Below are 25,727 nucleotides of genomic sequence, written 5' to 3'. Positions count from 1 at the left end.
GGTGCATTAATGCTTTTGAGCATAAGGAAGGTAGCAGGCTCTGAGGTTTTTGGTGGAATAATGTGTCTCCAAAAACATCACCTACACAACCATATATTTGTTTTTGGGAGGGGGGTGCAGTTATGTGCTCAAGATGCATTGATTCTAAACATTTCATAATGTTCCAGCCGCCAACCACACAGCATTCACATGACGAAGCAAAACAAATGCATTCTGACAGCAAACGTTAAGAAACAAAAACCATAATCTGAAAAAGCCCATGCGCCAAACGTAAATTTGGGACTATAAAAGAATATGAGAATGATTCTTATTTTTAATGCGTTAAAAACTTATAAACAGCTTAGCTGATTTGCTGTCAATGAAAATATATAGCTTCCCCCCTCCCTCTCTTTTCAGAACATTTATCAGCACTTGGCAACTCTGGACTAACCTGACATACAAGATGATCAAAATGGATTATGTAATCTTTTCCATTTATTCCTATTGATTTTAGTCATGATAAAATTCATCAGTGTGGGCTGGGGACATGGTGCCTGAAGAGCTTTGGGTTAAATGAAGCAAAATAAATAAATAAGTCTGTCCTGGTAACAATTTGTGGGCTGTTGCCATTTTCTGATCTCACAGTGTGGGGAGGAGAGAGAAAAAAGAGGGAAAAAGCCCTCCATGGTAGCAATGAAAATATATTCTACTGTATTCCAAAATGGACATCTACTATTAATACCTCCTGACAAGCTTCTTTGGATGTTAACTCCTAATTTGCCCAACCAGATACACAGAGTTAAGGCCAGTAATTTATATTATCCCTTAAAACTGGAGGTTTAAGAAGAATCTGTTTTAAACTTTTAACCACTGGTGGGGTGGGGAGGAGGTGCAAGAGAAGGGAGGGTATAGTTCAAGACTAATCAACTTTATTTCCGTAACTGCCGGTAACATCAAAATGCCAGCGAGTGGACCATTTTAATCAGTTTTATTGATTCATGTGTTCAGTTCTTATTCAGTTAAAAACAAGGCACATTAAATACATCCTCTTATTGCTCTATAAATGCATGCAGCTCATTCTGTATATCAAAAGTAATAAATAATGACAATAAAACACAGAGACAGTTATAAAAATGACAACCCAGCCTCAAACACAGTATTTAACAGTCCAATCCTGAACAATAACCCGTCACAATACATAAAAGTGCCAGATGGAAAAACATGCGGCAAAGTATATATGTATATGTATGCATATAGGTACGTGTGCATACACACACACACCAAACCACAGGGCTGCTTTGCTGTTCATTGTTTTGGCTTTCTTTTTGGAACACTGTGGCATTATACAGAATTATTATCTGGGAAAAGTAAAAACCCTGCACGTGCTTTCTATTTCCCGCACATGACCATCTTCCAAACTTACAACAACAAAAATCCAGAACATCGTGCCAATCAAGTAATTCTCCACCTATCATTTGACTGAATCAGTCAAGTATGATGCGCATAACTTTTCGCTTCCTGTACAAAGCAGTGGCGCACATGTGACTCTCGCGTCACAAAGCGAAAGACATTCAGAGAGATCCAACCCAAAATGGGGGGACGTGCATACTATAAAACTACGGAAGAAAGGAAAAGAACCTCCACTACAAGTGCATGCTGATGGTGTGGACGTGTTGGTAGCAAATGGTGAGGAGAGAAATGCCTAGGCTAAAGAGCTACGGGAGAAAGGAATGGAACCACACCAAGGAGTCCCACCGACGTCTCTAGGGAAGGGCCATTCATGAACATAGTGGTGCGCATTAAGGTCACCCCATCATAATCAAGGTTCTGGGGAGGTTTTCACAAGTGTTGTGCTGTATGTACAGACCTTGGGGGGAAGCACATGACATCAGATGCAAATCTACATGGTGCTGCCTGCTCCATGCTCCTGTGTTGTTGAAAACAGGAGCTCATGATGCCCCCGATAGGGCTAAAGTTATTGACATAACTAGACATTGCTGGAAATCCTGTGTTGCCTTCTGTTAATGTGCATATAAAGGTTTATATGCATTTTGAAAACACTTTGTGCTGAGGTTTTCATTCTGACAGGTCTAAAGTAACATGGCTTGGATACCCATTGCTCTTCAGTGCTAAAAGCCCTACTGTTAAGCTAATGGTTAGAGAAAGAGAGAGAGAGAACATGATAGCAGATGTTCTTTTGTCTGAAGGTATGAAATTTTAAAATGCTACTTTGATTATATACAAATATTGGCACACACACCCTTTTAGGGGTGCAAATAGAGGAAATACAATATTTTTCCATGTAGAAGACTATATTTTTTCCTAAATTTCTGAAGTTTAAAATAAGGCGTCATCTTATACACGGAAAAATACAGTAGTCATTTCCCCACATTCTGCAATATGTGGGAAAGCAAGTTTCCAATTAATGGTTGGTGCTGATTTTTCATGTCCCCCAAACTAGATGCACATACACATATATAAGGGGATGAAAACAGATATGAAAAAACCAGCCCAATGTGTGTTGGTGGTGTGGAGGGGAAGCAGCCGAGAGTACAAAATAACCCTTTGTGCTCAGAGACAGACGTCTCAAATGTCCAAATATACAAAAGGATTTAGTCACATGTTTCAAGTCTATCTGAAATGCTCAGGGTCTAAAAGCAAGACAAATCTGTTTCTTCTCCATTTCCTTCCTGCTACTGCCAACATAGAAAACAGTAAGTCTGAGGGACCTTGATCATAGCAAAAAGAAATGTCTGAATGGAATTTCACAGCAGGCCTCTGAGAACGTTGCCCTCAAATATCTTTTACTAGATTGTGGCTCTTCGCCTTCATCTTGAGAATGAAAAAATATATATACATGCAAAAATGTGAATGGATCCTTCTAAAAGTTAGTTGCCAGGTTACTTTTAATACACTTGCAGCTATTCCTAGCAATAAACACCCTCTACACCTTCAAAAAGTGCTTTTGCCAGGGGAGAGGTTTGGGGATGGCATTGCAGGAATATTAAGATAGTTCCATGGTCCATTAGAAGGATCCTGCGGTATATGCCAGTACTGAAAAGCCCTGTGCACAGAAACCCTTCTTACATCTACATGCTATTAAGGGCCAATTCCTACGTTTTGTTCCCTGGGATGCCCTCTTTGCATCACTCAGGGGGTGAAACTAACAATAATAAATAATGATGATAAGAGTAATAATGATGATGAAAACGATCTTGACATGCCATTAAAATAGTGCAGAGCTTTCCCGTGTCAATTCTTACAGGAGTATCCCTTAAATAAAAAAACTGGCATGAGGGTAAAAGCCCCTGGAGATAAGAGATATCAAAATAAAGGCTCACCTGATGTCAACTTTTCTCTTTGCTGAATACCATCCCTTTATTTTGCAGACAGCAAAAAGAACGCTTCCAAGTGACCTGAGTGGCATTATCCCACTTAATTGGAAGGCAAAAGATAAATGAAAACCCATGCTTCAAAAATTTGCCCAAAATCAAACAGGCTACCTTAATAATAATTAAATGAAATCCAGCTCCATGTTTCTCTAGCAAAACATGCTGAGATGCTAGAATAGTTTCGGCTTGTGCTTTGTTTTGTGTATTCTCCATAAATGAACAATAAATTGAGATACTGGCATTAAAAACACTATATAAACCTCACAAGAAACCCAACTATATGCACCACAAACTTTACCACTTGCTATAGAAGAAATAACAGGGATGAAACTTCCATCCATAATGTTGCGTTTTCCCATGGTGGCATAATAGGCACCATTTAAATAATGATCGTAATAATCTTGTGGTGTGCTTCTAAACTTTTGTTGGTCTTAAAGTGATTTCAGAAATTCACCTGTAAATCACAGGTGCAGGACACAATTGAGTACGCCCCACTAGTTTCAATGAGACTTAAATATGTTGAACTCAATATGTCCTCCAACCTGGACACAATTATCATGGCAATTATCAGGACATACATTTATATTTTGTGCGATATTCAATGGAAAATCCAGATGTGAGAACTCTTGTTCTCCCCAACAACAAATCACTCCATTTTTTTTAAAACGACATGCATGCTTTAATAGCTTTGCAATACCAATAATAATAATAATAATACAATCATCCCCAAAGTTCTAGGCAACAAGATGAATATTTAGCACAACACACTTCTCCTAAAAGAAAAGAAAAAAAGCAATTCAGAAGTTTAATAAACTAGCCGACGTATAAAACACTAAAGGCATGCTGGCACCTTCCACTTCTGCCAAATCAAAGCAGCAAGATAGGAGAAGAGAGCCAGGGGCCACCTTACTAAGGTAGAAAAGGATTTTTTCTTGTTCCAGTTCAGGTGGCAGAATGAAACTGCACCTGGATCTCCTGCCATGGGCCCCAAGGGCAGCCAAGGTGTAGTGCAGTTCCCCCAGGAGTTGCCCAGAAAAAGGCACTGGGGGCAGAGTTCCCTCACTCCAAATGCATGTCCACCACTGATTCTGCAGAAAGCAGAAACATATACCCAGTTAAGGAGGCCAAAAGTCAAAATGGTAGTAGAACTTTAAGGACTGCAAAAGTAGACTGTTAAGTAAGGAGACTGCAACAGTGTTTTTTCCGTACGGTTGCTCAATGCCAGAGAGATCAAGCAGAGGAAGCGGGACACATCTGAAAGCACTGGAATGTTTTTCAGCAGCAACACGAGATCCACCATTTTGCAGCCGAGGGTTCCCAAAACTCACAGACCGCCACCACTCCGATCTACTGAAATCCTATCGCGCTGGTGGATGTTCTCTTCTGCAGCTTTCATAAGTACAGCTAGACGGCTTCCAGAGACAAATCCTTTCTGAATAGCAGTCATGAGCTAAAACACAAACAAACACCAGGATTGAGAAGACTCATTCATTTAGAAATGTAGATTTTTTTTAAAATAATGTCTTAACACACGAGCAAACGTTAACACATTACAAAACTCTGTGGTGAAGTAGAGCCAGTCTTCACTCTCAAAATCCAGAGTGGAAGACTACTGAGAAGCATCGCTCTTGTGTCACCACTCTCCACACCTCAGATGATGAGCACAGCATCTTCAATATTACCACTGGTGGGCATGGTCTCTTAATAGTGCTCCGATTCCATCTTGTTGCTACTCCAATGAGAAAGCCAACAGAACAATTGGAAAACTGCTCTTCCTGCCCTATTTGTTATGCTGGGCTTGCATCACACAATTATCAATCTGACAGCAAATGCTACAAGCCACACTCTCGTTTTCCTTCTCTGACTTTTTTTTCCTTTAGGGCCAAAGCAGAGATGAATGAACAATGTGCAAGGCATTATTTGGCCAATTTTCCTTTTTCTGAGCAATCAGAAATTCCTCCAGAATATTCATCTCTCTCTCTCTGTATGTAGATGTGTGTATGTGCACACAGATATATATATATATATATATATATATATATATATATATATATATACACACACACACACACACACACACACACACACACACATAGATATAGATATAGGTATATATAGAGATGACTATTTCTGACTTTTATGTTAACTCATTGGACTGCCTAAGCAAGCGCAGTCAAGTATTCATTGGAGCTCTTCTGGCTACTTGAGAAAAGCCATGGTGTTTAAGCAGGTTGAAGCATCTGAAAGACTAGGCTAACACGAATGGATGCAACCGCAACAGTAACATCACCCATGAGCATGGTACTTTCAAAGAACAGAAGGATATGTCCCTGCCCTGGAGATTTAAAAATCTAGGAAACAGGTATCGAAGAAGAAAACTGAAGTAGGCCACTCATCATCCTATTTATTCAAAGCATCATCATGTGTATCTAATAAATGAAAAGACCTCATCCTTTGGAGGAGCAGAAGTTCTCCTTTTTACCCGCCTGCTTGTGATGACAATACATTATATCCACGTGGGTCATTGCCAACTGAGGAATACATGCACTGTGAAATCACCTGTCCCAAACTGTTTGTATATGAAAAGCACCCCTTACCTACAAAGACAGCACACCAGGGAGGTGGCTAGACAAAAAGCCTTCTGCCTAACATAGAGGCAATGTCAAACAAGAGATCCCCTACTCTGTATTCTAAACTGGTATAGTCCTGAATTATGAATATTTCCCAAAAATGCAACCAGATCTTGTTTTTTACAGGCTCTGTTCTGGATGGCAGGAGAGAAACTGGTATAGAACAATATGAATTAAACATTGCATTTTATATTTTAAATAGGAATTATTAGTTTTATTGGCTTGTTTGGTATTATTGCCTGGCCCAAGTACTTGGGATAAGATAGGCTGGAGATTTAAATGAAAAATGCAAATCTGTGTTAAATGGTTTTAAGCACGCACCCCTAAATATCTGAAGTGTGAAAAGCACAATAAAGCTGGTCCCTTTAAAAAAAAATCACAAAGAACATACGGCAGGATAAGCTATTTCATCTTAACATGATGGCACTGACAAAACAAGCCAAATTTTAAACAAATACAATCATGAAATCAAAGTGCTACCAATACAGAATAAGACTTTCAAAATCTAAAATTAAATCCTGCTAATTTTGGAGCCTGAGAATAAATGAGAAAGGGGAAACTGTAATGTTAGCTGGGAGTGGGGAGTATATTTTATTTTTTTTAAAGAACACCTTAACGTGATTTACATTACAAGCAAATTTTCTATTTTAAACCTCTGTATAAATAAATGTACTCACATAACTTATTCTACTATGTGTGGAAGGGGGGAGAATATACATATACACACACAAATGTATAGAATACGCTAGACTCAACCTGTGAAAATTTCCACATTTAGATTCAACAGTGCTCTTATCTGCAACCCATCTTGAGAGAGACAATTACCATTTTCCTTTGCCTTGATCTTGTTTGTTTAACTTGACACAGTGAAGAAAGGGCTGACATTGACCAAAATCCCCAGCATTAATTTATCTCATGTTCTGCATTCATCATTGCCACTGCGCAGGAAGGACCTGGCAGTCATTTGAAAAACCTGACCAAGGAAGGCTCTACAAAAACAAACCTGGCTGGCAATGGAAAACAAATAAGCTGCTGCTTGTATGAAAGGAGTCAAATGGGTGCCTAGATGCATTTCAGAAGCCTCTTTAGAGCTTGTGTATTTTGCAGCATTGGAATTAAAGACACATGTGTTCCTACGTTCCACCTTCTGCACCCACAAAACCACAGACCAATTTTCTCCCCTCTGGTTTTATAGGATAAGGGAGCAATTCACAGGCCAATTGATATGCAAGTGGCGGAGTTCAAACATCAAGGCAAACACACAACTTGAGGCTCGTGTTAGCCAATTTCTCCTCCACCTCCTGTGTGCTGATACTCTCCTCCACTTCCTGATGCGTGGCAACGACGTCTAGAACTGCCACGATGTCTAGAACTCAGCAAAACTCCACTAACTATGCTTGCTAGCAAGAATGAGAAGACTTCAAAAACTGGGGTTCCAATTCCGCTTGCAGGCAGGCTACGGATACTCCTAACTACAACAGGGGAGGGAATCGGCCGTGCGAAGGAAGGAGGGGGCTATGCACACAAGCTTCTCCCTTCACACATCAAACCCCAAGGGCGGGTCTGGCTAAGGGAAAGGCTATACCGTGTGCTAAAGGACTCATCAAGCAAAGAAACATGCAGCAAGATGAACGCTGGTTGAGGGATCGCAGTGATTTACTTGTTGTCTGGAACAATACCCTACCCCCACCCCATCTCAAGCTGCCTCTCATACCTTGCTGTGAGTCTGGGTGAGTGGGTGCCCCCCGAAAATAAATACATGGGGGGGGGAGAGAGAGAATTGAAAGATGGAGTGCACAAATTTTAACAATGCAGGTGTGCTTGGAAACTGAATGTGGCATGTATGTGATCCTGGAGTAATCCATGTGTCAAGCAGATGTCGAATTAATTACAGCCCAATAGCACAAATTTAGTATTTTTATCATAGGAAGGGGAGTATATTGTTTTGCTTCTCCCCTCTTTTTGAATTTCAGTTTTTAAATAGGTTTAATAATGAGATGGGGAGAGAATATGCAAGGTATTCCATCCCTATCATATAGCTGGAACAAAAAAAGAACGCTTTTTTTAAAAAAGGAAAATGCGTCTGTCCAACCATTGGCAACTATGTAGCAAACACCCTTCCAACCTGCATTAAAATGGTTTACAAAATCACAGATACAGCTAGCCTCTGAAAAGAGCAAAAAAATTCTGAATTTATATTCAGCATTGGACCACTAAGAAGGAATCATGTCCTGGGCCACTGGCCCTTATGTTGGACAATGTGAGCAACACTGTGCTGATTCACCACTAGACTAAGTGCTATCTAACATGCTGCCCATCCTGTATATTCATGAATTTAAAAAAATCAGGAGAAATATTAAATCAATATTTAATCAGTCTCCATACAAGTCAGTGTTATCAGCATGGAAAGGACAAACTCTGAGCATGAAAATTTGCCTGCTTAAATTTAAGCCAAGTCTACTAGAATTGGTTAAGTCGGAAAGTAGGCTGGAGATCAATTTTTTAAAAGGGAGAAACTGCAGGGGTGAGTAGGAAGAAACCTAAGGAGTCAACACAAATGAGTTTGAAACAAAGGATTTAATGTTTTGCCCAACCCAGGAACAGCATTCCCATTACCAATTTGTTGACAAAAATCTCAAGGTGAAAAGGTAAATATTCAATGCTTTTCAGAGACCTTGACTTCAAGGCCTACATGCCTGCACTATGTCACAGCCAGATCATGGACTAAAATTGCATTCTGGGTGTCTTCCACCTCCCTGCCCTGTTTCTCTGTCACTCTCCATGGTAATCAAGCAGTGGCAGCAGTGGATTACGAGGCCAGCCTCAGAGGATGAGAGCAGCTAGTACAGTCGTACCTTGGATCCCGAACGCCTTGGTACTCGTCCGTTTTGGCTCCCGAACGCCACAACCCCGGAAGTGAGTGTTCCAGTTTGTGAATGTTCTTTGGAACCTGAATGTCCAATGGGGCTTCCGCAGCTTCTGATTGGCTGCAGGAGCTTCCTGCAGCCAATTGGAAGCCACACCTTGGTTTCCAAACGTTTTGGAAGCCAAACGGACTTCTGGAAGGGATTCCGTTTGACTTCCAAGATGCCACTGTGGTGGTGTCAAGTGGCCTGGGGAGCTGGATCTCAGGGGCAGGGCCCACAAGGATGGCAGACAAAGAAGCCAGCAGAGCTGAGGGGCTGCTACAGCCTGTTTTGGCTACCCCCTCCCTCTAGCTTGCTTGGGCTGCCTGCCCACCCCTTCTTGTCATGCTATACTTTGCATATAAAATATATGCATAATAACAATCACACATATTTAAAAGGAACCAACTTACCTGCAAAAACTCATTGAGTTCAACCTGCCCATTCTTGTTCAGATCTACTTCATTCAAAATCTCGTGGAGTGCTCTTTCATTAATTTGAAGGTTGATGCTCTATAAAAGTTTATGAAAGAAAAAAAAACCCACAATCCTGGATTAACAAAACACTATTAATAGCACGTCGGGCAATTTTGATAGTATTTTTTAAGGTAAGTAAAATGTTACCTCCAACACACGCTGCACATCCACTATGGTAATAAAGCCTTTGCCATCTTTATCAAACATGTGGAATCTCTTTTTATATCTGCAAAATTGGATAATTCAGGAAACAGCTATATAATGCCAAACAGCAAAAGCAGTTTTATAAAGAAGCCCGACCTAAATCTATGGGATGTTCTCCTCCTTCCTTGCAAAATCTCCACCATCAGACAGTGCCACGGTTATTGTCACCAACACTATTCATCTTTCCTTATTTTAATGCCATAACATACCACCTTATACCATACCAAGTTGGGGAAGGAGCTGCAGCTCAATAGTAGAGCACATACTTTTGCACACAAACACATAGATTTGGTCCCTGGCATCTCCAGTTGAATAAACTTGGTAGCAGAAGTGGGGAAAATGTCTGCCTAAAGCAGGGATCAGAAACATATGTGGCTCGCCAGATGTCGATAGACTACAAGTCCTATCATCTGTGACTGCTGGCTGGGGCTGGTGGGAAGTGGGAACCCAACAATATCTGGAGGGCCGTAGAGGTTCCTCATCCCTGGCCTAAAAGCGCGGGAGAGCCACTACAAGTCAGCGTAGAGAGAGAGTGTTAATGGACCAGATGGATTAATCATCTGAATACACAAGGCAGTGTCATACACAGACCCAACAGGTGTTGAGCCGAGACAGAGATATAATTATGCCCGATGCTCTTAGCCAATCAGGGAATGTCAAACAGTCAGTCAAGGCAACCTAATGGCATCTGTTTGTCTCGAGAGACAACAGAGTATTCTGGGGGTGAGATCAAGTCTAGGCAGTGTATATGGAGGTCCTGGGCTGCCCAGATGACAAGACCTCCCTCTCAGCCTCGCTGATGTGATCCAGGAGTTGCCAGAAGGAGGTGCATATGATGCCATCCAACCATCCTAGGGACTCCACTCCTGATTTATGTAGGGCTCTATAATCTTCCTTCTCCCAAAGATATCCCACAAAGCAGTGGTGGTTTAGGATTAGTTTTCCTTCTCCTAGATGGGAAACCTTCCCAGGTTGTCAAGCCCCATCTGCCCACCATTTCCCTCTACAGCTCATGTAGAAACTGCCTTCTTGACCGTTGGACCCACTATTGGTCTCATCCACTTAATCTGCCGGAGTCCGTTTTCGCATGGAGAAGGAAAGGCCAGTCAAAGCCATTTCCAAGAGTGTGGGCACTGGCACACGCTTACAGCTTCTAGGAGCCACAGGTGAGAGCTGAGTGCAGGGTGGGGACCAAAGGTGGACAAAGTACCCCAGAAGGAGCACAATGTATCCCCCACCAGAGGTCCTACCCGTCCCCTCAAGCCAGCCCATACACCCCTCAAGCCAGCCTCAAAGGTGGCAAATAAACACAAAGAAAGATCACGTACAATGGCAGCAAAATTAAATAAAAGGATATGCCATCTCAGCCCAGCTTGCGCAGCTGGGGGTTTTGTTCTTAACACTTGCCACCTACCCACTGCAGTTCTGTCTAGACCCCAGAGAACAGCAACTACTACCTTGCACAATGTATTTACCTCTCAATATCTCCTGGGGACAAAGTGATTTCGCTGCGATCCGTCAGTTGCTCTGATCGTGCCTTGTAGCCCATTTCGTAGTACAAAAACTTCTTCGCATCTGCAAGCTGCTCCTATACAGAGAGCGAGCAGCACACAGTGTCTCAACTCTAGGGTAACAGCAAATATTTATATTCCGAATTCCTTCTTTGCTGTAATGTTTTACTGGCTCCTTTCACTTAATTATAATTGCTGGTCCTTAGAGGAATATCAGCAGTTGATGACCAAAAAGTGCTTAAAGGTGAACAAGGTAATTAAGATTAGGCAGCATTTCATGCTTCAGCTAGATCACTGGTTTGGTTGTACAAGTGTTGATTATCAAGCGATAATTACTCCGGGAGACGTGCAATGTAAAGATTTTAAAGGCTCTAACGTGCCCTCAATCCACACATGCAACTAGCAGTGATGTCAGCAAGACCTGTGCTTGCAGACAGAAAGGGACAAGAGATGGCCTTTAAATTTAATGCTGGTATCTTATAGCTACAATAAATACACTAAATGGCGAGACACAGGCTTTAATGCATCCAATTTTTGAGGGCTTCTGGCATTTGCTGTGATTACTCTCTTCAGGCAGCAGGACAATGAGGCAGCCCCTAGTTGGGAATCTTCAAATACCCTCTCCCATTCCAAAACTTCACTTTGCACTGTTTTCTGCTCCTTGCTGTTCTGCTCCTGTATTCAATGTGCCTGACCACGTTCAGTGTTTTCCAGGCTCTGCTCCCTTGAGGAAGTAGGGACTTACAGATGAAACCAGCTATCCTGCTTTGACAAAATATTGTTTTCCATAGCAAGTAAGTTAGCTTCAAAAGGCCTGAAAACAAGATACTGGAACTCCTTGAGCACATGTAGTACAGCTACTGGGGGCGGCAGGGAGGGAGAAAGCATATTTATGAAAGACATTCTTTTTTCCCAGTGCAAACTACATGCACCACAGGAAGGCCATGGGGGCAGGAATTGGCCTGCCCTCAGTAACAGGTCTAAGTTGTTATGGCAAGAGTTGCAGTACTCACCATGTGGATTGGGTCATGTTGTTTATCTCCTCTCTCTCCACCATGGCTTTTGGGGGAAAGGGAACTCCAGGAAGGTGAGTACCTCCAAATGTTACAGCAGGGAGGGTGATCAGTCCCCAAAGGGAGGCTATTTTAGCAGCATCACTTGAGTAAACATAGCATGCGGTTTGGGCCCAACCAGAATAGGGTGTGTGTGCCCATGCGTGTCTGTGCATGTGTGTATGCACACACACACACACACACACACACCTCCAAGGAGTTAAAGGAAGTACAGTGGTACCTTGGGTTAAGTACTTAATTCATTCCGGAGGTCCGTACTTAACCTGAAACTGTTCTTAACCTGAAGCACCACTTTAGCTAATGGGGCCTCCTGCTGCCGCTGAGCGATTTCTGTTCTCATCCTGAATCAAAGTTCTTAACCCGAGATAATATTTCTGGGTTAGCGGAGTCTGTAACCTGAAGCGTATGTAACCCGAGGTACCACTGTACACATGTCTGTTCCACCGTTTATCTCACAACAACCCCGCAAGGAGGGTCTGGTTTAGAGAAAGTGACAGGCGTGAAGTCACCCAGCGAGCATCTTGGCTTAGTGGGAATTTGAACCTCCACAGGCCAACAACTCTGACAACCCTGACAAAAACAACATCCGAAGCAGCTATGGCTCATTTGCCGATGCCCATGAGTTTCTTGGGGAAGGATCTTGCAATCCTTTTGCTGTGAACCTAGAGGACCGGCCTTGTACCTTTTTCTTCTGTTCGCTCCATTTGAGCTTCTTTCCCATTATCTCAATTATCCTTGGCAAGGCTTCGTCGGCAGCCTGCACATTCAGGAAGGCCAGGCGTGTGCGGCGAGCAATCACATCCACCGCAGTGCAGGCATACTCTTGGATTGCATACTCAATCTACAATATTTGAGACACAGAGAGAGAGAGAGAGAGAGCGCTCAAAGATCTGTTTCAGTTCGATAGCCTGGCTCTGGACAGGGAGATTACAATACTAAAAAGAAAAGGGAAAGAGGTAATGTAATGTAATGTATACAGACTGTGATTCAAGATGGAGTTACCCACCATCACCCTGATTCGAAAGCATACATTCTAGGCTACTGAGATGAACTTTTGTTACACTACAATGGTCCTCTGTCCTTTTGTTTTCTCGGATTAAAGAGAGGTGCATTTGGTATCGCATTTAATCAAAACACATTTCACCCAGAAATTCAGAGGTTATACTTCACATTCTCTTGGCAGGGAAGGAGAGATTCATCCATAGGTATAAATATTCTTTAGAGAACTGCAATTCCTTCCTAACCTTAGTAAATCTTTCACCATCAGCACTTTACAAGGTACTCTTTGCACACTGCTACATGCCCTGAGCCTGTTCCTCCTAATATTCCCAGGATCCTTATATGATTGCCAGCATTTTGACTGACTGGCCACTGCAGCCGTGCCTTTGACAGCAGCTTGATGTGCAGACACACAAGCAGGTAACGCATGCTTATCTCACTGTACTGTAAAACCTGTCCTGCTTTGCATCCTTTCTAGCTCATACGCGTACACAGAATTCCACCTGCTGCTTGCTTCTCCCTAAGCATACCACCCTCTTCAGTTCCTACCGGCAGCCCTGTTCTGCTTTCCCCCCCCTATGGGGAATGGGAAGGACAATTTGAGTTACTTGGATAACGGCAAGCATTTAGAATGTTAAAAGCACTTTCCCTATAATAACAACAACCCTGTAAGGTAGATCAGTATTTATCACGCTGATGTCGCAGATGGAGACTGAGAGATATTGGCTTGCCTAATGGCAGAGCCAAGATTTAAACTGGGGAAGTGTGGGGAGGGTAAGATGAGGCAGGGGAAACTTCGCTGTGTATAGCACTACCTCTGTGAGTTGATGTCACCAGGCAGTAGGCAGAATAAGCTAAGCTACGGCATCTTCAAGAGAGCAGAGCATTTAAACACAACTGGGGTGGGGAGGAGAAGGAAAGAAGCAATACGACAACCAAGGGTCTCACTGTCATACCTCAGACTCAATGTAAGGAAACTCGGAAACCAGGCGATTTCCAACAATAGGCCACCTCTTCCCGGTCACCTGGGCCAACTTTGCCACTTCAAAGGCCTTGTCCCCAAACGTATTTGAGAGATGTTGAGCCACCTACAGGATCAAGAGCGGGTTAAAAAAAGAACTGTTTCATCAGTCGGCACTTCCTAGAATACAGCTCCATCTAGACAGAGCTGCCCTTGACAGTTTTCCTGTGGCCTGTTAACTAATAGGCCAAAGGCGGCATCCGATGAGGACTGGGTGGGAGGAAACGGCTTGTGCTGGGAACGCTTAGGCTAGCACTAACACGGCTATGCATGTATCAATGGAACAGAGACTAATGACGCTTCAAGGTTTCTGCTACTGTCGTCACATTTGAAGAATAGCTTCACTTGGGACCGAGAAGCCAAGAGGCTTCTTCAACTGTCACAGTTAGGAGACAGGATGTGTGTGGGTGCGCACACTGATCAAAATTGGGATTGTGTAAATTGGGCTTACAGAGCATAGAATAATAAAAACAACAGATATGATAGTAGTAATAATAATGGGTTAGGGCTCAATTTAGCCCAGTTAAACAACATTTATAGTTGGCTTTTAATCATTTGATGCATATGCTTTTTAAAAAAATCCTTCATCTAAACAAAGAACTTTGAATTAGGTAAGGGCCAAAATAAGAGGCATTTTGAGTGAGAGAAGGGAAGCCCCTTTCCCTTTCTTCCACTACCCCTTGCCCAACAATTCCCAACCTTTTGCCTCACTCTAGCTTCTCCCACTGCACCCTCTTCTCCATCATTCCCAGCCTTCATTCCCATCTCTTCCATCCTTCTTTGCTTCCTGTGTGGCCCCTTTGAACATTCGTAGGCTGGTTGTAGTGGCAACACCTGGATCAGTTAGTAGGGCAGGGCAATGGTCGCTACCAACACCGGTATCCAGAGGATGAGTGAGATGGAAGTCACACAACTCCTCTGCTCACAGAAGATGCTTCCACCAGATATGGGGTAATTTCCTCCAACAGCCCCTCTGCAGTTAACCCAGCCCAGGCTGGGTCCTCGAGAAACCCTCGAGAAAGGGGCTGGCTGCAGGAAGCTACAGAGGGCTAGGAAACATCCTTTTTTCTCAACTGCTTTGAGGTTTTAGTACAATCAAGCTGCAAGTATTGTGAAATAAAAATAACGTTCCCCTCTGCTCACAGTTCTCCGGATCCAAGGTGTTGTATTCTTTATGGCAAAGTTTTAAGGTTTAAAAAGAATAATAATTTAATAATAATAATTTACTATTTATATCCTGCCCATCTGGCTGAGTTTCCCCAGCCACACCACAAGCCTCACCTCACTCTCAAGTCCATAATCTTGAACCAGTCGAATATAAAGAGTCGGGCTCCAACCCTCTCCACCCTGTAAGAAGAGACCCACTGTCTTACAGGGACCCGCGCGCAGGCCGTGAGCACGTACTGCAGCATCAATTGTATCCTCTGCCATCGAGCGATAGGTTGTCCATTTCCCACCTGGAAACATTAATGTAAAAGGATACTGAAGGCACCCTGCATCCGCCACTTCCTATCTACCTCAACAATTTGTGGTTTGGGGTTTCTAAATTACAAAGTCAGGCTACAATCCAATACAAATCCCATGTAACAAACCTTAAAACTATTCTCCCTCGAAAAGTCCCATTGTTTCAGAACTGAGAACTGCAGTCTACGCAACTGACTAACTTCACTCGGTACCAAGTGCTAGACCATTAAAGTTAATGATCGATCAACTAATAAAGAATTCAATGACTAAAAAAGCCTGTCAGTTTATTAAGGTCAGAGCAAAGGCTCTTTCATGTTGGCTTGGTGTTGCATTCAACTTAGTGCTAAGGAGATCATTCCATCGGCACAAACATTTCCACTTGCACAACAGAACAATCTCCCCTCTCCTCTCCCCATGTGCTGTTCTGGGGGTTCTCCTGAGCAGATCTGGGGGGGGGGAGAGTGTTGGGTGCATGCAGAAGGAAAGCCCCATTGCATAAGTCGGAATCTTTGCATTGGCTGCAGCTAGTGCAACCGCTGAGTTGAAAAGGCTCTATAATGGGGAGAATTGAGTGCCTGGGACCAGCGGATATGCCAGACAGCTGTTTTGATTGCCTATTGCTTTATGAAGCACCTCTATTGCTTACTGTCTTGCTAGAAGAATGTTCCTGTGCCTTGACCTGGACCTGATTGTTGCTCACATCAGTAGCTGGCAGGAAAAGATGAGGGTGCGTCTCTGATACACCAGGGGTACGACTGGTACTGCTACTAATGACTTGAGGTGTGCAGTGTGCATAGTCCTTCATATTTAAGTCACTTGTAGACCAGTGCCTGTTCCCCTCTAAAAATGCGCTCATGGGGTCTTCCATCAAGCTACGACAACTGAGCTAACAAACCTTAGTCTACAAATGTTTTCTGTTAGCAAGAGGTAATGGAAGGGTGCCATTTGAAACAAAACAAGAGTTGTGCTGGAAGAGGGTGGCTTAGCCTTTCCACTTATCGCTTCTTTCAGTGCAGAACCCAGCTACCTCCCCCATTTCATCCCCCTCCCCCCACCCAAGCATCTCAGGTTGAAAGTGAAGGTCTGGTACCTGCTATAGTCACAAGGCCGCTGTCACTAACATGCACCACATGATTCCGAGATATGGATTGGGTGTCTTTAGAATTGGGGTCTGTTACTAGGGGACGAATCCCACTCCATGCTGCCAAGACATCTCCTCTCCTCACTGTGGTTGAAAAGAAAAAAAGAAATCCCATCAGAAGTGCTTCCTCAGGAAAGTAACAACAACAACAACAATTTTAAAAATATGCCACCAATGTAATCTTGGAGAAATAATATTGCCAGCTCCGCAAATGCTAATGACAGAAAGGTAAAGAAAGAAGAGGTAAAACTGCATCTTTTGATTCAATAATGACTAATGTTCAAGCAGTGTATACTCATTTTTGAAAAGGGGGGTGTCAAGAAAACATAGTCTAATTTACCCAAAATGAAAGTTTGCATCAATGGAAATCATATAGAACTATTTCCTGGATGTCAAAATTTAACAACCACCAAGGTCTTAACATCATGAAACCTTTTGATCACAAAGGCATTATAAAAACCTGTTCCCACAGCCATTCAAAAGCATGCATATTCTGCTATACAATGCTACAGTAGACAAGCAGCTAAGTACACATGCAGTTTATATTGACACACACCAAAGGTCATTAGAAAGTTAACTTTAGATCTCGGCACGACAACATGTAGCACAATACATGTGTCTTATTACCTTCAAGCTCAATAGAATATTGAGAACATCCATGATCATTTTTAAGATTCTGGTCCTCCCAGAAACATATATACAATGGCCATACTTGGATAGCATGGCAAGCCATGTTGCTGGTATTATCACTATTCACATTGTTGGATAAAGGGTGAATATCTGGAACCACAATGTGCTTATCTTCTTAGGAGCAGAATGATAACAAGCCTGCCTCTATCTTGCTTTCTGACATAGCAAGCAAAAAATACAGCAGTTAACACACCTACTCCAAGTAATCCAATTGCTCATTTTTTCACTCCAAATTGCACTATGCTAATGAAGAACAGATAATCTATATGCTTGGGCAAACCTCAAAGTTACTGTGTTTTTAGTACTGTGGCTTAAGTAGCCAAGTGCAAAAACACAATATGCCTGGAACTATTCAGATAAACCACTTGCCACACGCATCATACAAACCGAGCTTGGCCAGCCATGCACAAAATGACTGTGTTGAGTGGCTTCAAAAGTTTCACCATATTTTTATCTTTTTATCTTGGGAAAGAACACTGTAGTCAAGTCACTGCATGCATTTTGTGGAAGGCAGATTTTCTGAGTGGCTCTGCGTAGGTGAAGGAGGTCAAGGAAATTTAAAATTCATCGGTTTTCACACTTATGGCCCTCTGTTTGGAATTATTATTTCTTTTAGTACTCAGGTTACGCTGTTTCCTTTTGGACCACCTTAAAAGGGTCAGGAAAATGTCACTGCGGCCAAGCACCAAAACACTTTACTTATCCACTTGTCATCAAGATAGAATAGAGCCAAGGACCCCCCTCCATCAGTGGGTCTTATCAGATACTTCTTTTGAAAGCAGCATGCCCGATCCAACTCAGCAATGAGCTACTTTCTCCTTGAATTTTGCATTGTGCACATCATTTCCTTTAGACCGCTTCGTTGCATTTTTAAAATTATGTGTTAATACTTTTTTTTTTTTTTAGCCAGAGGAAGTCTGCAAGCTTGCAGCATGATCCCAACCCTTGAAACCATGTTTTGGACGATGGGGAAATGATATGTCTCAACTGACCCAGTGCGACTACAATGCCACTCATCAGTTTCTTAAAGGGGAATTAATGTAACAAATAAAATGAAAATAAATACTCCGGCTGCTTCTACATTTACTGGCTATAATTGCCTCTATCTTCCTAACAAGCATCTGACCAATTATGCAGTTCAGGACCCCAGATCCTCAAGGACCGCCTCTCCCTTAAATGAACCACCCCAGACTCTGTGATAATTCATGTGCCCCCTTCCATGGAAGGTTCAGAGGCTAGAGACACAGGATTGGGCCTTTTCACTGGGGATTCCCCTCTTGTGTAAATATTACATGCCTGGTGCCATCTTTATCTATTTTTAGGTACCCAGAAAAGACTTTTCTCTTTACCCAGGCTTTTGGCCCTTAATTTGAAAAGTGGCATTATGGCCTCGTTTTAGTAAGATGGGATCTGTAAGCCATGCCTTTTATTTGTATGGATGTGTTTTTAGGTTTTTTTATTGGTTCTTTTAAACTGGTTTTAATGTAAGTCACTTTGAGTAAATAAATAAAAATTCTTTGTCTGTTTATCAATACAGCTATAACCTCCACAGGATCATTAGATTGTGACCACTAGTGGCACCAGAACAGAAAGGGTAGAGGATAAAAACAGGTAAGCACTGTCACACAAATGTAAATTGAACTTTACCCAAAGTGGAGCAAATCTGAAAATATATATATATATGGGGGGGGGGGGAGAGACACAGAATGACAACCTCTTATTGCCTTCTGTAGCTATGTCCAGTGAACAGACTATTGCCACAGATGTTTTAAACTTATAACGAAGTATTTTATGTGCACTATAGTTTACTATCATTACATCTATTCTCTTTTTAGAGCACACTTCCCTTCTTTTGTTTTATTTCCTGGAAAACATTTAATCTAACTCAACATTCACTGCTAGGGCCTCTAATTACAAAAGTATTTTTCTTAGCGCTTCTACTTAAAACAGGTTTGCAAGCCTACAGTAGACTGTAAAGTGGGACAGGAATCTGAAGAGGAAGTATGTTCTATAAGACTACATAACCTGACATCACTGGTCCAAAACGAAAAACACAAAATGAAGCAGCACACAGCAAGTGTTGTTGTTGTTCTTGTTGTTACCCTCAATATGCTTCAGGAAGGACTAAGGCATAACAACCCATCAACAGATTTGCTTCAGTGTTTTCCAACCTAGGATGGCAGTCAGGCGAGTGAGCGTGCAGCCTTTTCTTCTGCCAGATTTAAAAGGGAAATCTCCCAATGGAAGCTGAGAAACACAGATTTAATGAACAACCGTAGAGCCTCATACTTAATATCACAGAAGGTGTCATTTATTTTGACAATATAATTGAGGTAGTTTCAATATATAGTTTCTACACTATGGCCCAATGTCCCCCCACATAAGGTCTTTTTCCAGCAGAGAGGAAGGCTGTAAAACGCTGTAGGACTTTTCATAAAATAATAAATCATATCAAAGCACAACCATCCAAGGGCCAGTTCACAGAATGACTGCTATAGCAATATAATATACAAAGTGAGTGGGGTGAGGGAACAGCTTTGCCACTGTAAGCATTCAATACCATATGTAGTTAATACAAAACTCTGCCCCATTCACACACAAATATATACAGAGTTCACCTAACTGAGAAGAGCCTTTCCCTTCCAAAAAGGGAAGGAAGAAATGGAGAATTTTGGCAAATTTTATGAAGGCTTCTTTTGCATATTGCTTCTTCCTATGCGTTATTCCTTCATCAGCCCATGTCCCTTAATCTGAAGGAAACTGATGCAATGGTTTGAAGGTCTGAACAAACCCAACGAACGCACAACAGAAATGTCCCTAGACCCAGGGGAGCAAAGTAAAAATGGGTGTTAGACATAAGACAACTCAAATCCCTGCTCTATTATGAAACTGTGTGTCCTTGAGTCGGTCACTTTCCCAGTCTCAAGCTTAACATATGCCACAGGGCTGTTGCACAGATAAAATGGGTGTGAAATCTTAAACTGCCCTAATCTCCTTGGAAGAAAGTCAGAATAAAATGTATGTGCTTTACAATGAAAAAAATGAAGTATGTGCAATTAACCCAATATTGAAAGACCATGACTGTGAAAAAAGGAACACTGTTGGGTCTCAAAAGAGGAAGAAAATATTTTAGGCAACTAAGCATGATGGTCTGCTGATCAGCAGTTATATTACACTTGCCTCCGATCATATTAGCTTTAAATAATAATAATACTAATAAATTTTATTTCTATCCCGCCCTCCCCAGCCAAAGCCGGGCTCAGAGTGGCTAACAACAGTAAAATGATAAAACATTCTAAAATCATTTCATTATAAAATTAATTCCAATCAGATTAATGGCAACCATTGGGCAAGAGTTCTGTGAGGATTGCCAAAGGAGGGAGTCAGGCTGTGCCCTGGCCAAAGGCCTGGTGGAACAGCTCTGTCTTGCAGGCCCTGCGGAAAGATGTCAAGTCCCGCAGGGCCCTAGTCTCTGTTACTAGTACTTAGTAATCAAATTTATATTCCGCCTTTCCATGAACAACACCCAAGGCAGCTAGTTGCTATCTCCACGTGGACATCAGCAAATCTTGTAGGAGCCCTGACCTCAAAATCAAGCACACACAGAGTCCTGGAGAAGTCACAAGAACCTAAGAAGATCCTGCTGGATCCAGCCATTGGCCCATCTAGCCCAGCATCCTGTTTTCACAGTGGCCAACCAGATGCCTGTGGGAAACACACAAGCAGGACCTGAGCACAACAGCTCTCTCCCTTTCTGTGGTCTCCAGCAACTGGCATTCGGAAGCACTGCTGTCTCCAGCTGTGGAAGCAAAGCATAGCTATCATGGCCAGTAGCCATGGATAAGCTTTCTCCTCCATGAATTTATCCATTCATCTAAGCTGGTGGTGATGACTCATGTGAGAGTGAGCTACTCAATAATCTATGGCCTTTTAAAAGTGGGGAGACCACTATTATTATTTTTCTGTGATTTTTCTTAAAATTACTATGCTATGTAAATTATGTTTTCAAAATTGTACTCCAGCCTGGGAACTTCAGATGAAGGGCACTACTGTGGTACCTCGGGTTAAGAACTTAATTCGTTCTGGAGGTCTGTTCTTAACCTGAAACTGTTCTTAACCTGAGGTACCACTTTAGCTAATGGGGCCTCCTGCTGCCACTGCGCCACTGCTGCATGATTTCTGTTCTCATCCTGAAGCAAAGTTCTTAACCCGAGGTAATATTTCTGGGTCAGCGGAGTCTGTAACCTGAAGCGCATGTAACCTGAAGCGTATGTAACCCAAGGGACCACTGTATATAAATTGAATAAATAATACTAATACTATGTGCTGCATGAAGCTCTATTGGACAAACTTTAAATATCAAAGTACTTTTACAGTCTTTGGTCCACAGTTCTACAGCTTCTCATAATGTTTCAATTTGTACTTTGAACAAGGCCTAAACTAGCCCTCAGAGACACAATCAGCAGTGCTATGCTAGACGTGTGTACATTTTGGTGCAATTGTCACAACCGCTGCTTGGATGATAACCATGACACCCTCCAAAGCAAAAACCAGCATCTTGTTTATCCAACAACAGCACCCAAGTGACCCTTTAAAAAGCGAAAAGGACCCGGCCACAATAAAGACCATAATGTTACCTCAAGACTCCCTTCTCACTCACAGAGCAGATGTTTTACTATTAACCTCCCCTAAATGAAAGCAAAAGTCTGTAAAACTAATTTCATCCTCTTACTTAACGATGGATAAAAGCAATCTTACACAAAGGCCTGTGTGTCAGGGTCTGGTGGGGGGAGAGGGTTACATATTTTAAGATACTGCTTTCACAGGAGTGTTAACAGAAAAATCAATAATGCCTTGTAAAAATATCCCGAAAGAACAGAGAAGAGATCTGAGAAATCAATGTTGTTCTGCCAGCATGTTTAACCCACCAGAATGAAGTGCTAATCACAGAAATAAGATACCATATTACATTTATAAATTAATGAAACTAGAAAAAAGCAGCATGTGTGACACTATAATTAAACAGCTGGAACACATCCAAGCCTGTGTAAGTTGATAACCCTGCCACTGTCTTTGGCAGCAAAAAGGCAGGTCTGCAGTGAGTTGATACGGCCAGGACAATTGTTAATTCTCTAACAGACAATCTATAAACACGACTAATTACACATGTGGAAAAACAGTGTGCAACCCAGGTTGGTTACTTTCAAAAGAATTAAACGCTCAAGAAAACTACTTCGGCAGAACTGCCCTGCAAAAAATCCTGTCTTAATCAATTCTCCAAGCTGCAGCTTAGTGTAACCAACCACCTTGCCTGACAAACCACAGCTCTTTATTAATTTCTGCACGAGGGACCTAATGATAGGGGTTCCCCCCCCTCTCCGGTAGACCATTTTTCTTTAATGGCTACAACAATAACAGAACTATCAATTACCCATTTCAAGGAAGAACAAACAAGCAATCTAGAATTTTCAGTCTGTGGAGAGGAGGTTGCTGAATATGAATATTCAGCCTCTGTCAACACCTACAAAGGGCAACTTAGAGTTCATGCCTTTTTATAGAATCATTTTAAAAGAACTAGATGATTCAGGGGCTTGGTAATGAAATCTGAAGCTTCTTGTGTATCTCAATACTCAAATCAGATTCCAGTTGGCTGATTATCAGATGACTCTTCAATGTCCTATAACAGGAATAGCCAATATGGCGCCCATTAGATGTTGTGAACTATCAGACTGGGTCAATAGTCAGGGACAATGGGGATTGTATCCAAAACATCTGGATGGCGCCATATTGGCTACCTCTGTCCTATATTAAACAAACAGTGTGCCATTTTAGCTTCCCGGTGTTCCCCTTGTTGAGATGGGTGGCGGGAAATAACTTTCCTAGTTTTAGATTATTCTAAAGAAGCTGAATACCACAGGAAGTTGTTGCTGGCAGATTTCTTAATTATTTTTTTAAAAAATCAAGCTATGCAGGGTGAAACTGAATCACAGCTAAAGTAGAGACTTCCTATTTCTCTAGTGCCTAAGGATCTACTGAAAGCTAGCAACTACACTCACCTCTTACAAATCCTACCACTTAATGTGGATTAAATACTCTGAAGGTATAAATATAATTATTAGAATTCCACACATTGATAAAATTGCTGAATATCTCCTATTTTTATGTTGGGTTTCCAAATCCTGAATATTTATAATGAGACCTCTGGGTATAGGGCTGTATATAAATTCAATAAATAATAAATGATGATGATGATGATGATTTTTTGTCTTCTTGCTGATGTTGCTATACAAATCCCCCCAGCAGTTGCTTTCAGTGCATCCCTAACTATATGGTGAGCTTGCACATCTGGGGTGATATTGAAATGCAAATACTCCATTATACTATTATATAATATAATCAGTGTCTGATTTATCATTTAAAATACTAATTAGAAATTTCTAATTTATGTTTGTGATTGTGCCAGGCCATGAACAGTAGTTTGTGCTGGAATAATTGACTTAACCTTTCTTACACACCCTATTACTCTAAAGGTACGTCGAGCAAAAGTCACATATCTCTGAATAACTTTCCCAGGCATGTGAAAACAGGTATGTGACTATCATATGATATGGTGCCATAGTCGGGGGGCAGGGATTAGATGTAACAAATCCATATTCAGATCATTAGACAAAACTGCCTCATACTTTTTACACAACAGCTAAGCAACACTGATGCCTGCTGCAGTACAAAGGGCAGGTGTGCATCTTTAACATTTCCTCACTGCAGATTTAGGGAGGCACACCTGCCTTTTGCATTGTGTGTGAAAACACCAAAGGAACGCAGCAATCAGCTTCAGTCATGGAGCTCCATAGGTGATCCTATTTTTCAGCCTAACCTACTTTACTGAAACTGTTCCAATGATGCTCCACTGCGACTCAGAGTTCATCTAACTGGATGGGTTGGATATCACCACTGTAGGACATACTCACCAAACTACACTTCCAGCATTTCATTTCCACCCAACTTGTTTATTTAAAGTCTGTTCCTCCATCCCACAACTGTGTGCATACAGTATATACCTGCAACTCAATATAACATCTCAGGCACCTATAGCCACAAAAGCTTTTGCCATAATCCATTTGCCGGAATTTAAAAGTGCTGCATGGCTTTTCGCAGTTTATGAAAAGAACACGGTTTATAGACCCAGAAGTATTCTTGGAGCTAATTTTACCGAAAATTACCTTCAACATCGCAACTAAGATAGTTGCGCACTTCCGTCAAAATGAAATTGATATCTTCTTCTGTAGGAATTGGGTGACTTGTGACTTCGGTTGCAGTATCCGTGGTACCAGCAATAGTCATCTTTTGCCATGGCAAGAAGAAAATCACTCTGCCATCACTAGTGGATGGGTCAAGGAGTCCCATATTATCGGGGCTGGAATAAAGCAAATTTGTGGTGTTTTTTTAAAAAAATTCACATATCCCTTAAAACATTCAGAGCAAAAAGAAAAAAGGCAGAAATAAAATACTAAGAAGCACTTGTTTAGGAGACATATGAATAACACTGGGGACACTTGTTGCAGAACTCACAGAACTTATACAGAGCACAACTAGGGTTCAAAGGAAAGCTTTTGGAAAGCTCACAAGCAGTTTCCAGTTTCCCTTCCAGCATCTGTTATTCTGAGAAAGGAAGAGTGTTAAGTGGCCACATGAGGCACAACCATGCAAATAAGAGAGAAAGTTATATGTGTAGTAGTATTATGGTCACAATCTCTAAAAAACAGGAATATCCTTTTAAATATGTTTTCTACATGGCCTGTATTCTCTGGCTCAACTTGCTGTCTTTGGGTATCTGCTCTCTCTATTAGTTTGCAGCACAGCTGAAGTGACCTAATCTCATGGAAAGATGGTGTTGTTTGGTAGTAGGGAACGTAAAAGGCCAGGCAATAGTGTTTTTATCTTAGATTTTAAAAGTGGGGGTTTTTTTAGTGTGTGTCAGCCTTTAACCTGGCAGCTGGTCCATGTGGTTAGTTGGATAGGGATTGTAAGCCCCACACTTTAAGGAGGCAGAAACAGCCGCTAGAGACTGTAATGAAGTGGACAATGGGGAGGAACAACCAAACACATTGGAGTGTGGTGCAATGGTTGGAGTGTTGAACTTTGGAGACCAGGATTCAAACTGGCACATAGGCATGAAGCTCACTGGGTGACCTTGAGCCTGCCGCCATCTTTCAGTCTAACCTACCTCACAGGGTTGCCGTG

The 25,727-nt window shown here is 41.9% G+C and overlaps 1 protein-coding gene across 2 annotated transcripts in view; it reads right to left on the bottom strand.

Moving 5' to 3' along the window:
• Positions 1 to 952: 952 nt before the first annotated feature.
• Positions 953 to 25,727, bottom strand: part of GPD2 (glycerol-3-phosphate dehydrogenase 2) — an 87,383-nt gene continuing 62,608 nt past the window's right edge. For both annotated transcript variants that reach the window (XM_081871882.1, XM_081871883.1), the window contains exons 9-17: positions 24,707 to 24,900; positions 16,746 to 16,880; positions 15,473 to 15,648; positions 14,127 to 14,258; positions 12,854 to 13,012; positions 11,063 to 11,175; positions 9,531 to 9,609; positions 9,321 to 9,419; positions 953 to 4,821 (exon numbers count right to left, since the gene is read on the bottom strand). In XM_081871882.1, coding sequence (XP_081728008.1) covers positions 4,696 to 4,821; positions 9,321 to 9,419; positions 9,531 to 9,609; positions 11,063 to 11,175; positions 12,854 to 13,012; positions 14,127 to 14,258; positions 15,473 to 15,648; positions 16,746 to 16,880; positions 24,707 to 24,900 — 1,213 coding nt within the window. In that variant the 3' untranslated portion in view covers positions 953 to 4,695. The remainder of the gene's footprint in view (positions 4,822 to 9,320; positions 9,420 to 9,530; positions 9,610 to 11,062; positions 11,176 to 12,853; positions 13,013 to 14,126; positions 14,259 to 15,472; positions 15,649 to 16,745; positions 16,881 to 24,706; positions 24,901 to 25,727) is intronic.

Source organism: Podarcis erhardii (genome assembly GCF_964252035.2).
Source record: "Podarcis erhardii genome assembly, chromosome: 1".
Taxonomy (NCBI): domain Eukaryota; kingdom Metazoa; phylum Chordata; class Lepidosauria; order Squamata; family Lacertidae; genus Podarcis; species Podarcis erhardii.
Note: the sequence above shows the minus strand (reverse complement) of the source record. Positions and strands in the feature narration are given on the sequence as shown.